This window comes from Dama dama, chromosome 33 (genome assembly GCF_033118175.1).
Source record: "Dama dama isolate Ldn47 chromosome 33, ASM3311817v1, whole genome shotgun sequence".
In the NCBI taxonomy this organism is placed as follows: Eukaryota; Metazoa; Chordata; class Mammalia; order Artiodactyla; family Cervidae; genus Dama; species Dama dama.
The window spans coordinates 21,552,889-21,567,113 of NC_083713.1; the positions used below are offsets into that span (position 1 = coordinate 21,552,889).

At 38.5% G+C, this 14,225-nt stretch overlaps 1 protein-coding gene across 1 annotated transcript in view; it reads left to right on the forward strand.

Annotated features, from left to right (window-relative positions):
- Positions 1 to 14,225, forward strand: part of TTN (titin) — a 275,821-nt gene that overhangs the window by 163,387 nt on the left and 98,209 nt on the right. The window contains exons 193-210 of the mRNA XM_061135156.1: positions 286 to 687; positions 859 to 1,137; positions 1,648 to 1,923; positions 2,054 to 2,193; positions 2,739 to 2,865; positions 2,958 to 3,221; positions 3,527 to 3,793; positions 3,928 to 4,191; positions 4,281 to 4,420; positions 4,586 to 4,712; positions 4,831 to 5,097; positions 5,218 to 5,484; positions 6,321 to 6,587; positions 6,679 to 6,818; positions 7,248 to 7,374; positions 8,179 to 8,321; positions 12,089 to 12,212; positions 12,933 to 13,199. Coding sequence (XP_060991139.1) covers positions 286 to 687; positions 859 to 1,137; positions 1,648 to 1,923; positions 2,054 to 2,193; positions 2,739 to 2,865; positions 2,958 to 3,221; positions 3,527 to 3,793; positions 3,928 to 4,191; positions 4,281 to 4,420; positions 4,586 to 4,712; positions 4,831 to 5,097; positions 5,218 to 5,484; positions 6,321 to 6,587; positions 6,679 to 6,818; positions 7,248 to 7,374; positions 8,179 to 8,321; positions 12,089 to 12,212; positions 12,933 to 13,199 — 3,888 coding nt within the window. The remainder of the gene's footprint in view (positions 1 to 285; positions 688 to 858; positions 1,138 to 1,647; positions 1,924 to 2,053; positions 2,194 to 2,738; positions 2,866 to 2,957; positions 3,222 to 3,526; positions 3,794 to 3,927; positions 4,192 to 4,280; positions 4,421 to 4,585; positions 4,713 to 4,830; positions 5,098 to 5,217; positions 5,485 to 6,320; positions 6,588 to 6,678; positions 6,819 to 7,247; positions 7,375 to 8,178; positions 8,322 to 12,088; positions 12,213 to 12,932; positions 13,200 to 14,225) is intronic.

Sequence of the window (14,225 nt, forward strand, 5' to 3'; positions counted from 1 at the left end):
ATATATGGTAGATAAAATAATGAGACATTAATTGGACATTATACATTTGGCGTTCAAACTTAAGAAAATGAAGAGTGTTTAGTATCCATGGATGCCTTTTGCCACCTCATTTTCTTTCGAAAGTAAGCAGGATAAATTCAATTGACTTTCAGTTTCCTCATCTTTAATTTTCCCTTCTTGTCTCATGGTCACTCTATCACTGGTTTTACCCAGCAGACAGCCAGGTATGCACTTTCTGACCCTTATGGAAATGCCAATTCAACTTTTAATTTTATTTTGAATTAGGTGTAGCCAAAAAGACTCCTTCACCAATAGAAGCTGAAAGGAAAAAGTTAAGACCAGGAAGTGGTGGAGAGAAGCCGCCTGACGAAGCCCCGTTCACCTACCAGCTGAAGGCTGTGCCACTGAAGTTTGTGAAAGAAATCACAGACATTGTCTTGACTGAAGCAGAGTCAGTTGGCTCTTCTGCTATCTTTGAGTGTTTAGTCTCCCCGTCCACCGCGGTTACAAGCTGGATGAAGGATGGTAGCAATATCCGTGAGAGCCCGAAGCACAGATTCATCGCTGATGGGAAAGACAGAAAGCTGCATATCATTGATGTTCAACTTTCTGATGCTGGCGAATACACCTGTGTTCTACGTCTGGGAAATAAGGAGAAGACCTCCACGGCTAAACTGATTGTTGAAGGTAATTTCCAGTCTTCTGAATATGGTCCACATGGAACATGTTAACACAGTAAACCTCCGTAGCAATTTTTATTGTCCTTTAAACAGAACTTATTCCCAAGTTTTATCTCATTGAAAATATTGTATGTATTGAAAAGTCTCTGCCAATTTTTAATATCGCAATTCTCTGTAGAACTTCCTGTGCGTTTTGTAAAGACGCTTGAAGAAGAAGTCACAGTGGTCAAAGGACAGCCACTGTACTTAAGCTGTGAGTTAAACAAAGAACGTGACGTGGTCTGGAGGAAGGATGGCAAGATTGTCGTGGAGAAACCCGGTAAAATTGTGCCTGGTGTCATTGGCTTGTTGCGGGCTCTGACCATCAATGATGCAGATGACTCCGATGCTGGGACATACACAGTGACTGTGGAAAATGCCAACAACCTGGAGTGCTCATCCTGCGTGAAAGTAGTAGGTCAGTACTTTGCTGGGAAATTAGTTCTACTTACTATTAAGAAAAGAGGGATCTCCAATTTCCAGTATCAGAATATCAGCAGTCTTACACCTTACCTAACAGCTGCTACTGCTAAGTCACTTCAGTCGTGTCCGACTCTGTGCGACCCCATAGATGGCAGCCCACCAGGCTCCCCTGTCCCTGGGATTCTCCAGGATACTGGAGTGGGTTGCCATTTCCTTCTCCAATGCATGAAAGTGAAAAATGAAAGTGAAGTCGCTCAGTCATGTCTGATTCTTAGCGACCATATGGACTGCAGCCTACCAGGCTCCTCCGTCCATGGGAGTTTCCAGGCAAGAGTACTAGAGTGGGGTGCCATTGCCTTTTCCATTGCCTAACAGGGAGAATATCAAATCATAACAGATTGTGTCCAGTTTTGAGAATTTTTTGCTATTTCTGAAATTTACTAAAGAAGTTTTTGTATCGCTTATTCGGATCATAATTATCTTTTCTGACCTCTTTATCATACAGAAGTCATTAGAGACTGGCTGGTGAAACCCATACGAGATCAGCATGTAAAACCCAAGGGGACAGCTGTTTTCACCTGTGTTATAGCAAAGGATACTCCAAACATTAAGTGGTTCAAAGGATATGATGAAATCCCCTGGGAACCAACTGATAAGACTGAGATAGTGAGAGATGGAAACCATATACACCTCAAAGTTAAGAATGCTATGCCAGAAGATATTGATGAATATGCAGTGGAAATTGAAGGGAAAAGATACCCTGCAAAACTGACACTTGGAGGTATGAAAATCTTACCATTTATTCTCAAGCTTTGCATGTGCCTAAGGCAACATAATATACACAGGTACACTCACAAAAGTGTCATTAGATTGTTTAATGCCTGATGGTTTTTCATCCTTTACCAATACAGATCGTGAAGTTGAATTGCTTAAGCCAATAGAGGATGTTACCATTTATGAGAAAGAAAGTGCAAGCTTTGATGCGGAAATCTCAGAAGTAGACGTTCCTGGACAATGGAAACTGAAGGGAGAACTTCTAAGACCCTCACCTGTGAGTAATTTCTTCTATTAAGTTGTTAATCATATACACAAAGGAACCTGTCTACAAACCAGAAACAGACTCACAGACATAGAGAACAGACTAGTGGTTGTCAAGGGAGAGAGGGGGTGTGGGAGTTTGGGGTTAGCAGACACAAACTATTATATATAAAATGAGTAAACAACAGATCCTACTATATAGCACAGGGAACTATATTCAATATCCTGTGATAAACACAACATTGTAAGTCAACTATACATCAATAAAAAATAAAATAAGTTGTTAGTCATATTCTGTATGACCACATTCTATAACTGATTCTGACACTCGGATTTGGTTCAGTAATGATGGAATTATTTCTGGCTTCTAAAGTCACAAAGAGGGGAAGAAATTTGATGCACTATTTGTAGACAGTTCAGCAATTTAAAAAAAAAATTATGACAATATATTTTATTTTTATTAGTAATATTACAGTTTTTTTTTTTTTTGCTCTGTAGAAATCTGTATCTGAAACAATCTATCTCATTCAAAGGCAAACTAAAACTATCCTTTTTCAGACATGTGAGATCAAGGCAGATGGTGGAAAACGCTTCTTGACTTTGCATAAAGTCAAACTGGACCAAGCTGGTGAAGTTCTTTACCAGGCACTGAACGCAGTTACGACTGCCATTCTGACAGTGAAAGGTATGGGCCTTTAGAACTCATGGAGTGGGCTCAACTTCATCTGACAGCCCCCTGCATTCTGAAAAACCTCATTCTTAATGTTTGATTTCCAGAAATCGAACTTGATTTTGCTGTGCCCCTGAAGGATGTCACAGTCCCAGAAAAGCGACAGGCTCGATTTGAATGTGTCCTCACTCGAGAGGCAAATGTTATATGGTCTAAAGGACCTGATATAATCAAGTCATCTGACAAGTTTGATATCATTACTGATGGAAAGAAACACATTCTTGTCATCAATAATTCTCAGTTTGATGACGAAGGAGTCTATACTGCTGAAGTGGAGGGCAAGAAGACCTCAGCACGATTATTTGTTACAGGTAAGAGCTGGTGAGCCTCTGACTCTAACATGCGTAGTCAGTCACATGAATATCTGACTTTACATACAGAACATCAAAAAAAAAAAAAAAGAACACCAAGTTTTAATAGCTAGAGGTGACCATCAGCCCCACAACTTTATTTTCACTTTGCCATCCAAACAACCCCCTTAATTTTTTTTTAATGGAAGATAGATCCTTTTGAAAAGGTGACTCAATAAATGCCATGTGAAAGATTCTTTTTACCAGGCAGAGTGGATATTTCTGAGGGTAAATTGTATTTCTGAGCATATTACCTTGCATTGCAGGTATAAGACTGAAATTCATATCACCTCTTGAAGATCAGACAGTGAAAGAAGGTGAAACAGCGACTTTTGTCTGTGAACTTTCTCATGAAAAAATGCATGTGGTCTGGTTCAAAAATGATGCCAAACTCCACACGAGCAGGACTGTACTCATCTCCTCGGAGGGCAAGATTCACAAGCTGGAAATGAGAGAAGTGACAATGGATGATATATCCCAGATCAAAGCCCAGGTTAAGGACCTCAGCTCCACAGCAAACCTGAAGGTCTTAGGTAAATGTGACCAACTATAACCAGAGAGCTGACTTTTGGATGTGGGAGTGGGTAACAGTTAAACATTTTGCAATGTGTAACTCTTTAATTTCACTTTGACGTTCTGCTGATTATCTGCCAAATGTCCCTTACAGAGGCCGATCCCTACTTCACTGTGAAATTGCATGACAAGACGGGAGTCGAGAAGGACGAGATTATTCTCAAGTGTGAAGTGAGCAAAGATGTGCCAGTGAAATGGTTCAAAGATGGGGAAGAGCTTCTACCTTCAACCAAACACTCCATCAAGGCAGATGGCCTGCGCCGCATCTTAAAAATCAAAAAGGCAGAGCTGAAAGACAAAGGCGAATACGTGTGTGACTGCGGCACGGACACGACCAAAGCAAACATCACTGTTGAGGGTGAGTTACACAGAATTTCTAAAGGTACCCCATCTGAATCTGCAATTGCTTTGTTCAGACATTCTTACAAAACTCTGTATAAATTTCAGCCCGACTAATAAAAGTGGAAAAGCCTCTGTATGGAGTAGAAGTGTTTGTGGGTGAAACAGCTCGCTTTGAAATTGAACTTTCTGAACCAGATGTCCATGGCCAGTGGAAGTTAAAAGGAGAGCCTTTAACTGCTTCCCCTGTAAGTCGCAATGATCTGATCACATAGGTGGGGGTGGGGCACTTGCTTGCTCACTGATGAAAGACGGTACATTTCTGGTACAAAATCTCCTGCTTATTTGTAGGAATAACGAGTTACGAAAATGATGTTTTTCTTTCTCTTTCTTCCTCACCTCACTCCAAACAGGACTGTGAGATCATTGAAGACGGGAAGAAGCATATTCTGGTCCTTTATAACTGCCGGCTGGATATGACAGGCGAGGTCTCCTTCCAAGCTGCCAACGCTAAATCCGCAGCCAATCTGAAAGTGAAAGGTACGTTCTGCTTGCCAGCCACCCTTTTGTATTTTCTTTGCAAGGCTTCCTTTTGAGACCCAGAACTGATGACTGGAAGCATATTCTGGCTTCATCCATACCCTATTCTTTTTTTCAGAATTGCCACTTATCTTTATCACTCCTCTCAGTGATGTTAAAGTCTTTGAGAAAGATGAAGCAAAGTTTGAATGTGAAGTATCTAGGGAGCCCAAAACATATCGTTGGCTGAAAGGAACCCAGGAAATCACAGGTGATGACAGAATTGAGCTTATCAAGGATGGTACTAAGCATTCACTGGTGATCAAATCTGCCGCTTTTGAAGATGAAGCAAAATACATATTTGAGGCTGAAGATAAGCATACAAGTGGCAAGCTGATCATTGAAGGTGAGCATTCTTATCAGACAGGCTACTTTTAAATGCTTTTATTTTTTATTTTTGCTTTTATATATCCTCCTTTAAGGATTGGAATTAGTAAATTGTTGTTGTTGTTGTTTTTCTTGATAGGAATCCGACTTAAATTCCTCACCCCACTCAAGGATGTAACAGCCAAAGAGAGGGAAAGTGCTGTGTTTACTGTGGAGCTGTCCCACGATAACATCCGTGTTCGCTGGTTCAAGAACGACCAGCGCCTGCACACCAGCAAGTTGGTCTCAATGGATGATGAAGGGAAGACCCATTCCATCACATTCAGAAACCTCTCTATTGATGACACCTCTCAAATTAAAGTGGAAGCTATGGGGTTAAGTTCAGAAGCCAAACTCACTGTGCTTGGTAGGTGCTTCTTTTTAAATTTAATCCTATTGCATTCAATTCACCAGAAATTTATGCAGTATCTACTATGTAAAATCTTTCAAGTGTTATATTGCATGAAAGCAATGCCTGCCCTTAAGAAACAGTCACATACATTATTAGGCTTATGTCTGAAATATTTTTACCTAAAAATATGAGGATTTTAAAGGAATAAATACTCAGACTCACAAAATAGCCAGTTTAAATCAGAATTAAAACTCAATTAATTATGGAGCCTTGTCATATTTAAAATTAGGAATATATATACTTCCTCTCTCTTCCCTTTATCAAAATTATTTCAGAAAAATGTTTCTCAAGTCCCTAAGAAACACAGAACTTACATTAATAAAGCTCATTGTTTTTCCTGGGCTGCTAGTATCAGGCAGATTATATATGAAGTCTAACATGTATAGTGGCCATTAAAGGCAAACTATTAATAGATAGAAGAAAAACTAATCATGTGGACTGGAAAGCTTACAGGTAAACTAGTCACTGGAGATTTGCTAAGAAATTTAAAATTTAGCTGAATGATGGAGGAACACATAATTGTTTGAAGCTAAATATCAGTGTGTCTTTCATACTACTGTTAATAAAATACTTCAAAATATAATATAGATAGATTAGATCTTGATAAATCCCAGGCATCAACTCCTTTTCCAACTTTTAGAGAACTTCTGAACATACATGTTAAATGAGTGGAAGCATGGTGCACCTTTTAAATACACCCAGACTTCTGTGAGCTGCCCCTTAAACTTTCTGAGGGATTTTTATCTCCTTAGGTGGTTAATGAATTTTTTTCACTTATACTTTACTTGCAGAGGGAGATCCATACTTTACAGGAAAGCTTCAAGATTACACTGGCGTAGAGAAAGACGAAGTGATTCTACAGTGTGAAATTAGCAAAGCAGATGCACCAGTGAAATGGTTTAAAGATGGACAGGAAATAAAGCCATCTAAAAATGCTGTTATTAAGGCAGATGGCAAGAAGCGCATGCTAATCCTAAAGAAAGCCTTGAAATCAGATATTGGACAGTACACCTGTGACTGTGGGACAGATAAGACCTCAGGAAAGCTTGACATTGAGGGTAAGGAAATTTCCACAAGCTTTACTCTTGAAGCTGTTGGAGTTATTTCTGCCAGAGGCTAATGACACATGCTGACCCTGCACTTTTCTAGATCGGGAAATTAAACTGGTGCGGCCCCTGTACAGTGTGGAGGTGATGGAGACCGAGACGGCCCGCTTTGAAACCGAAATCTCGGAAGAGGATATCCACGCCAACTGGAAACTCAAGGGAGAGGCCCTGCTCCAAACACCTGTAAGGCTATTTCTGAACTTGTCAATGCCCAGAGGAGCTGTGTGAAATAGGAAAAGGACAGGAGAAAAGTCAGAGTACACACAAGGCATTTAAAACATGATCTCAAGTTCTTCATCAGAACTAAAGCCAATGAGAACTATTAGGGTCTATGAATGGGCTCAGATAGGCATACTTGCATTATTTTTGATCCAGCATTGGTACAAGGTTCTAGATATTCTGTAAATGCTGCTAGTTGGTTTAGAATGACGCAGCTAAAATAAATATTGCCATCATGAATAATATTTGTTAGCTTTCTTTCACAAAACTTAAAATTATATAATCATCTCAAGAGTTTTCCTCATAAATTCCTTTAATTAAGGTATTTTATCCTCAGAACAAAATACCAAAGAAGGTGACTTCCTATGGAATCTTTCCTCTCTTTTGACACAGGAATGTGAGATCAAGGAAGAAGGCAAAACACACTTCCTTATTTTGCACAACTGCCGCCTGGACCAGACTGGTGGGGTGGATTTCCAAGCTGCCAATGTTAAATCTAGCGCCCACCTCCGAGTAAAACGTAAGTATTGTGTCTTTCTGCTGAAAGTGAATGGTATGCTCCTGCAGCAACTGGATGTGAGTGAAATTAGTTGGATTTATTTAGCTAATTAGAAGACACTATTAAAATATAGAAACTGGCTTTCTGGTATTTACTTGTCATCCACATACACCTGTGGTTCAAATTCTAAAGTTTGGAAATTTCATCAATCATTCTGTTTGAACCAAAGAAAATTAAGTCTCAGACTCCCCCATTCCCTAATTCTTTCAAAGTAGAATATTCACAGAAAAAGAGTCTAACTCAGAACTCTTAAAGACCCTTAGTGAAATTTTTCAAGTGGCTGTACAACTTTCACACAAAAATGAAAAACTCTGCTTTGTGGGCATTTCAGACTCAAGAAGGGAGGCGGGAACATCAGGCTAACATTTTTGGAAGGTGCAGAAGTGTTTATGGATTGGACAGGCTGTGTGATTGAGGGGCCCTTGTCCTCTCCCAATCAGAGTCTTAGTTATTTTGGAAGTCACATACCTTATGTAGCAAGAGGAACTCGATGCCTGGCAGAACAACAGATGCAGCACAAACTTCTCGCTGACCTTGCACATCGGAACGAAAGGGCCCCTACAGATAGCTATCCGCTCCCTGGCCACCTGCTCTCCCCTTCTGGCACCAAGGGGCCATGTTCACAGGGGAGTGAGAACAGCGGGCAGTTCTGTGGCTCTTTCCTCCTGGAGGAAAGCAACCATGAAGATCAATAACTAAATCTGTATTTATCCTTTTGGAATTACAAAATGAGTCATCGAGAGCTGTTTCCTTCCCCTCGCACAGCCCGCGTCATTGGTCTCCTGAGGCCTCTGAAGGATGTCACGGTGACTGCGGGGGAGACCGCCACTTTCGACTGTGAGCTGTCCTACGAGGACATCCCCGTGGAATGGTACCTCAGAGGGAAGAAGCTGGAGCCCAGTGACAAGGTCAGAGGCGGGCGGGTGGTGGCCTTGCCTGCACTTCTTTCTCCCTCAGTTCTTCCATCTTCACACGTGTGCTCCTTGTTCTTCACTTTCTTACTGTTCCCTTGTCTCCCCTTCCCTTTCTTTTCCCTACTCAAGTGTGATTTCTGTTGACGTTGTAAAGCAGGTTCTTCTCATTTTTGTTGGGTTTAACCTGATGATATTTCTATTGAAATGGAAATTAAAATTTTAAGTACGATCAAGTTTTAGGTTTTTGCAGAAAAGGCAAACATTAATTAATGATCAGTGATAGTTTAATTCATTGAAGACAGGAAGGATCAAAAAGACTTTCTGATTTGCTGTGTGGTACAAGGGTACAGATTAAGTTTCGTGGCGAATTCTCTCCATGCTATTTCGTGTTCTGCATATAAGGGGATTAAGAGGAGAGGATGGAAATTCCATTTCAGGCAGTTGATCAAGTAGTTGAGATAACTTCTGGGTGGATATGCTCTTCAAGCATTTCTCCAAAGCTATTTTTAACCCTCAAGTGCTTTGAGCTGTGCAAATTCTGGAATGCAAATGTACTATTTAAAATGTACCCGATGGTGGTGGCAAGAAAGAAGGGCTCTATGATTATCCACATGTATGAAAAACTATACTTTAAGAAGTTTTAGGAAGTAACTAGCTTGTGGTGGGTATTGAGTAAATAGCTCAATACCCAAATTGAACTATGTATTTTGCTCCCTAAGACAACATGTGTTTAAATTATCTTGATAACTCACTACTAATTTTGAATTCTTGAAATAAAATATATAGAAAACATCCAACATGTGTTGGAAATAAGCACAGGCCATTATGTCAATTTTTTTTTCAGTATTTTTAGAAATAGTATCAAATGTGGCATCAAGTCTTCAATATATATCAAACTGTTAAGAATTTTAGGAATATTAAAAAGGGATTCAGTTTAATTAAGAACCACAAAGTTGATTAAAGTATTAGAAGGAAAATGCCTTTGAACAACTATTCTCGAACAAAAATAGTAGTATTTTAACAAAGGAATTGAAGGGTACTCAGTTAACATTCATCTGGGAGATAAAATCTGCCTGCTATACAGACAGTAATGACCAGTTGATCTCCTTAGTTACCAAGAATAGAAAACAGTCATACATTCAATCTGCAGCAAGAGAATTAAGTTAAATGAGGAAACTGTCCTCACTGTGAGGTCTTCTGCATATTACTGAACTGGGTGATGGAGGCATCTCCACCTTCAAGTTTGCTTTTTCAAAATACACCTTTGTCCAGTTAAGTGTGGTTTAATTGTTCCATGTCTAAAGGCAGAGAATTGGTTGACTTTTCAAGATCCTTTCATGATTTGAATAAAGGAACACTGAAAGAGAAAGTGTTAGTTGCTTCAGTTGTGTCCGACTCTTTGAAATCCCATGAACTGTGTAGCCCACCAGGCTCCTCTGTCCATAGAATAGTCCAGGCAAGAATACTGGAGTGGGTAGCCATTCCCTTCTCCAGGGGACCTTCCTGACCCAGGGATTAAAACCTGGTCTCCTGCACTGCAGGTGGGTTCTTTACTGTCTGAGCCACAAGGGAAGTCCCAAAGAAACATTGCTTAAGGACAAATGATATTACTCTTTTGCTACTAAATATCTTTAGCTCAGATGAAGAGCTTTTAATTAAAAGATTAGTCTTATTAGTTCTAATGTAAGAACTAGACCATTTTATTTTGAAAAAATTTTTGGAGTATAGTTGATTTACAATGTTGTGTTAGTTTCGGTATACAGCAATATTTCCTGAGAACCACGGAGCCAAGTTCTTGGTAATAGAATATTCTAGAGTAACCTCGGTGAAATTTCAATGATAAAACCATGTGTCAACAAATAAGATGTATCTGTTGGTAGATTAGAACCTGAGATAGTTTTTAAAATAGCCCTAAGTCACAGTCGAATTTTTAATGCACAATTTATATTGAAACATCATCACCAAAACAATCTTTCTCCCATTCAAGCACCATGTCCTTGAATAAGTAGCTATGTTCCTAGAACATATCTTAATTACTTTCTCCTATTTATTTTCCCTTATTTTGTTTTGGCTTTCCCAATGATTAAGGTAGTTATTTTAATAGCCCAACTCTTCATTAAGGAAAAACCTTCATACGAAACTTTATTCCTAACTCCTTTCTTTATACCACCATAATAAACAGTTCTACTGGTAAAAATTTTTACGTTATTCTTAACTGTAAGTGAACTCTTAAGCAAAATCAGTCTCTATGACAGGGCACAATGTCTTAAGGAATTTGGGATGGTTGAACTAGAAGGACCTCCAGTTGTCTTATCATTTACTGTCAGGATAGCTCTGTCTGTAGCCTGATCAGTTGGCACCAGTCAGTTACAGGACCTAATTGCAGCCCATATCAAGGCAGTGTATTCTTTTTGACAATTCATTTTCCTACAGGTGATACCCCTTTAAACCACCTAAGGTTGCATTTACAACAATAATCTAAATCAAAATATTAACAGTAGTGGCAGCATTTGTCTTCATACTCTAAGATCACAGTAGTCTCTTTATCCGATTGTGCTATGCACACAATCATAGCTCTGTCTGATACCTGCTTTTCCCAGTCATAAAGTGCAAATACATGACTTTCATGTGTGAAATGAAGAGCCAACATCTTCATTTGTGTGTTCTAACAAAATTAAGAACCTGTACAAATTATTTTAATCACATGTTTAATTGGTTTGCAAAATAATTGCTAAATAAATGGGAAGAATTCTAGTTCATTGCAAAGCAAACATCTTGCATTTAGAACATAAGGTTTACTTTCAGCTAACTATATGTGATCATTTTTCTCCCTTCCTTTCGTGATTTAGCTATTGTAAGTTCTTCTTTTATATATGTAAACCCAGTAGTAAAACGGAGTCAACTATATATGTATACATATAAATACTCATACACATATAAATTCAAACAAGGCATTTCAACATAAAAGTCCTCCCTGTAATTATATAAAGGTAACTCAAACTGTAAAAGCCTAAAATTTCCTCAAAAGATTCCAAATTATTGGTTTAAATTATTTTCAAATACATATATGCTATACAAATTATTATAAAACATTTTACAAAGCACTATTTCAAACTCTTTACCTGAATGAACTAAATGTACCTACCTATGTATATATGTATATACACACACACACACATATAGAGAGGAATGTTGTTTTGTATATTCTTTTTTCTTCCAGTTTTATTGATACATAATTGACATACAGCACTGTATATGTTTAAAGTGTACAGCGTAATAATTTGGCTTATGTGTATCATGAAATGATTACCACAATGTTTTGTGAGCACCCATTATCTCACATTAAAGATAAAGCAAAAAGTTTTGTCCTGTGGTTAAGGACAAATGCTTAGGATTTACCTTCTTAACAACCTTCATGTGTAACATACAGCAGTGTTAATTATGTCTGCTATGTTGTAGTACATTACATCCCTAGTACTTATTTATCTTTAACTAGAATTTTCTACCTTTTGATCAGTTCATCCAGTTAGCCTCTACCCACCACCCCACCCAGGTAAACAAAGATCTGATCTCTTCTTCTATGAGTTTGTTGGGTTTTCTTTGTTTTTGAAGTATAATTGATCTATCATGCTATATTAATTCCTGATACATAACATAGTGATTCTTATTTCTGTAAATTTCAAAATGATCACTGTGATAAATCTAGTTACCATTCATATATCCTTAAACTGAACTTTTTTCTTCTTTCCCCAAAAAACTAGGTGGTTACGCGTTCAGAAGGAAGAGTTCATACACTTACTTTGAGGGATGTAAAGTTAGAAGATGCTGGAGAAGTTCAACTAGTAGCAAAAGATTTCAAAACGCAAGCCAACCTCTTTGTGAAAGGTAATAATCACACAGCTTATTTTTTTAAAACATGTATAATACAGAGTTTCATAAATAATGCCAACTCTTAACTATCTGTATATGATAAGTACCACCTGGTGCCTCAGACAGTAAAGTATCTGCCTGCAATGTGGGAGACCCAGGTTCAATCCAGAGAAGGAAAAGGCAACCCACTCCAGTACTCTTGCCTGGAAAATTTTATGGACGGAGGAGCCTGGGAGGCTACATACAATCCATGGGGTCACAAAGAGTCAGACATGACTGATTGACTTCACTTCACTTTACTTCATAGATCACTCAAATCCACCGAATATCAGAAAGGCTAATTTTACTTTTCGGCCTAACAAAATTAGACCAAAATTTAACTTTAAAAAAAAAAAAAAAAAAGCCAAACTTGGCTAGAATAGGTTTCACTTCCTTTTTCCATCCCACTGTTTTTATTGCATTCAGTAAACAGTTGGAGGAAATCTCATTATCCATGGGTACCTATCACTCTCTTACCCAAGAGTTGGCTATTATTTCCTTGTTGTTTCATATTCTTTGCTTTTCCTCTGTATATAAAAATAATGATGAAGCATCATTATTAGAGGAAAACATCCAGGTGGAATCAAAACTTACAAATGAAACTTAAAAACCGAAAAGCCCTCGAGATATAAGAGGAGAATTGAGGAGGTGCTGAAACTCTTGGAGAAGTTTGGCTAATTAGTATGATTCTTTCAGAACCCCCAGTTGAATTCACTAAGCCTCTTGAGGACCAGACGGTCGAAGAGGAAGCCACAGCGGTGTTGGAATGTGAAGTATCCCGAGAAAATGCTAAGGTGAAATGGTTCAAAAATGGGACGGAAATTCTCAAAAGCAAGAAGTATGAGATTGTTGCCGATGGCAGAGTCAGAAAACTTATTATACATGGCTGTACCCCAGAGGATATTAAGACATACACTTGTGATGCTAAGGATTTTAAGACTTCTTGTAACCTGAATGTCGTGCGTAAGTATTCTTCTTACACGGGACTTTTCACTTGTAACTCTTTGATAACAACAACAACAACAAAACCACTTTTTGCATGCCCTTCTTGGCCTAACTGCATTTCTTGGAGACTTACATTATTGGTACTGACATAACATGATCTTTTATGTGTTTAAAAAAAAAGAGAAATGTCCTTCTGCTACATCTGGTCTGAGAAGGGCAGAGTGATCACTTCTTGCTATGCTTCTCACTGAGTAATCAGCAGATGTGCTCTTTGTCTGTGTGGGGTAAGCCTACTACAGGAATATCCCGATACAGATGAGGACAATTTAAACTTAAAAAGACAAGAAGGGAGTCAGAAAAAAAACTAAAAAAGGAAAGGAAATGAAAGCAAGTTCCACTTGGAAGGAAAATGAATTCTCAGGTGTGAGAAACCACTAGAAATGAGCATGAAACTTCAGTTTGAAAAGAAGCAGCCCAGAGGTCTGCTGTAGTGATAAAACCCATCCACATAAAGCTGCCTCTGAGAAGAAGAGTGGAAAAGAAGATGGAGTGGAGCCTGGATTGAGCCCTATAAGTGAAGAGAGCACTAATGGTTTTTAGCCTTGTTTCTTCCTCTCGTGGAAAATATAACATCTTTTTTCAAAATGCCACATGCTAGCTCATTTTTTTCATTCATTTATTGGTCGAGTGATAACTTTCTTAGAGTGTCTTTATTTTTGTGCAGTATTTGCTATTTACCCACCTTAAGATATGCAGGCACCTCCCCCCACCACACACACACACCCCTACCATGTCTAATCCATCAAGCTTACTTTCTGCACTCTGCAAACTAGGGTAGTACCTGCCCTAGCATGGAAAACAGTTTTATTTTTAAAGAATCAAGCCCGTTTTTAAATTCTTTTGTGGAATTAGAAAAAAAAAATACATTGGCTATTTGGTTTAGTTGCTTCCCATCTGTTAACAGCTCATAGTGGTTTTGATTGTGCTTCCATGCATCTTAGTCGGTTTTATTCTTTCCGCATTGTGGTTGCTCTACTTTCACTT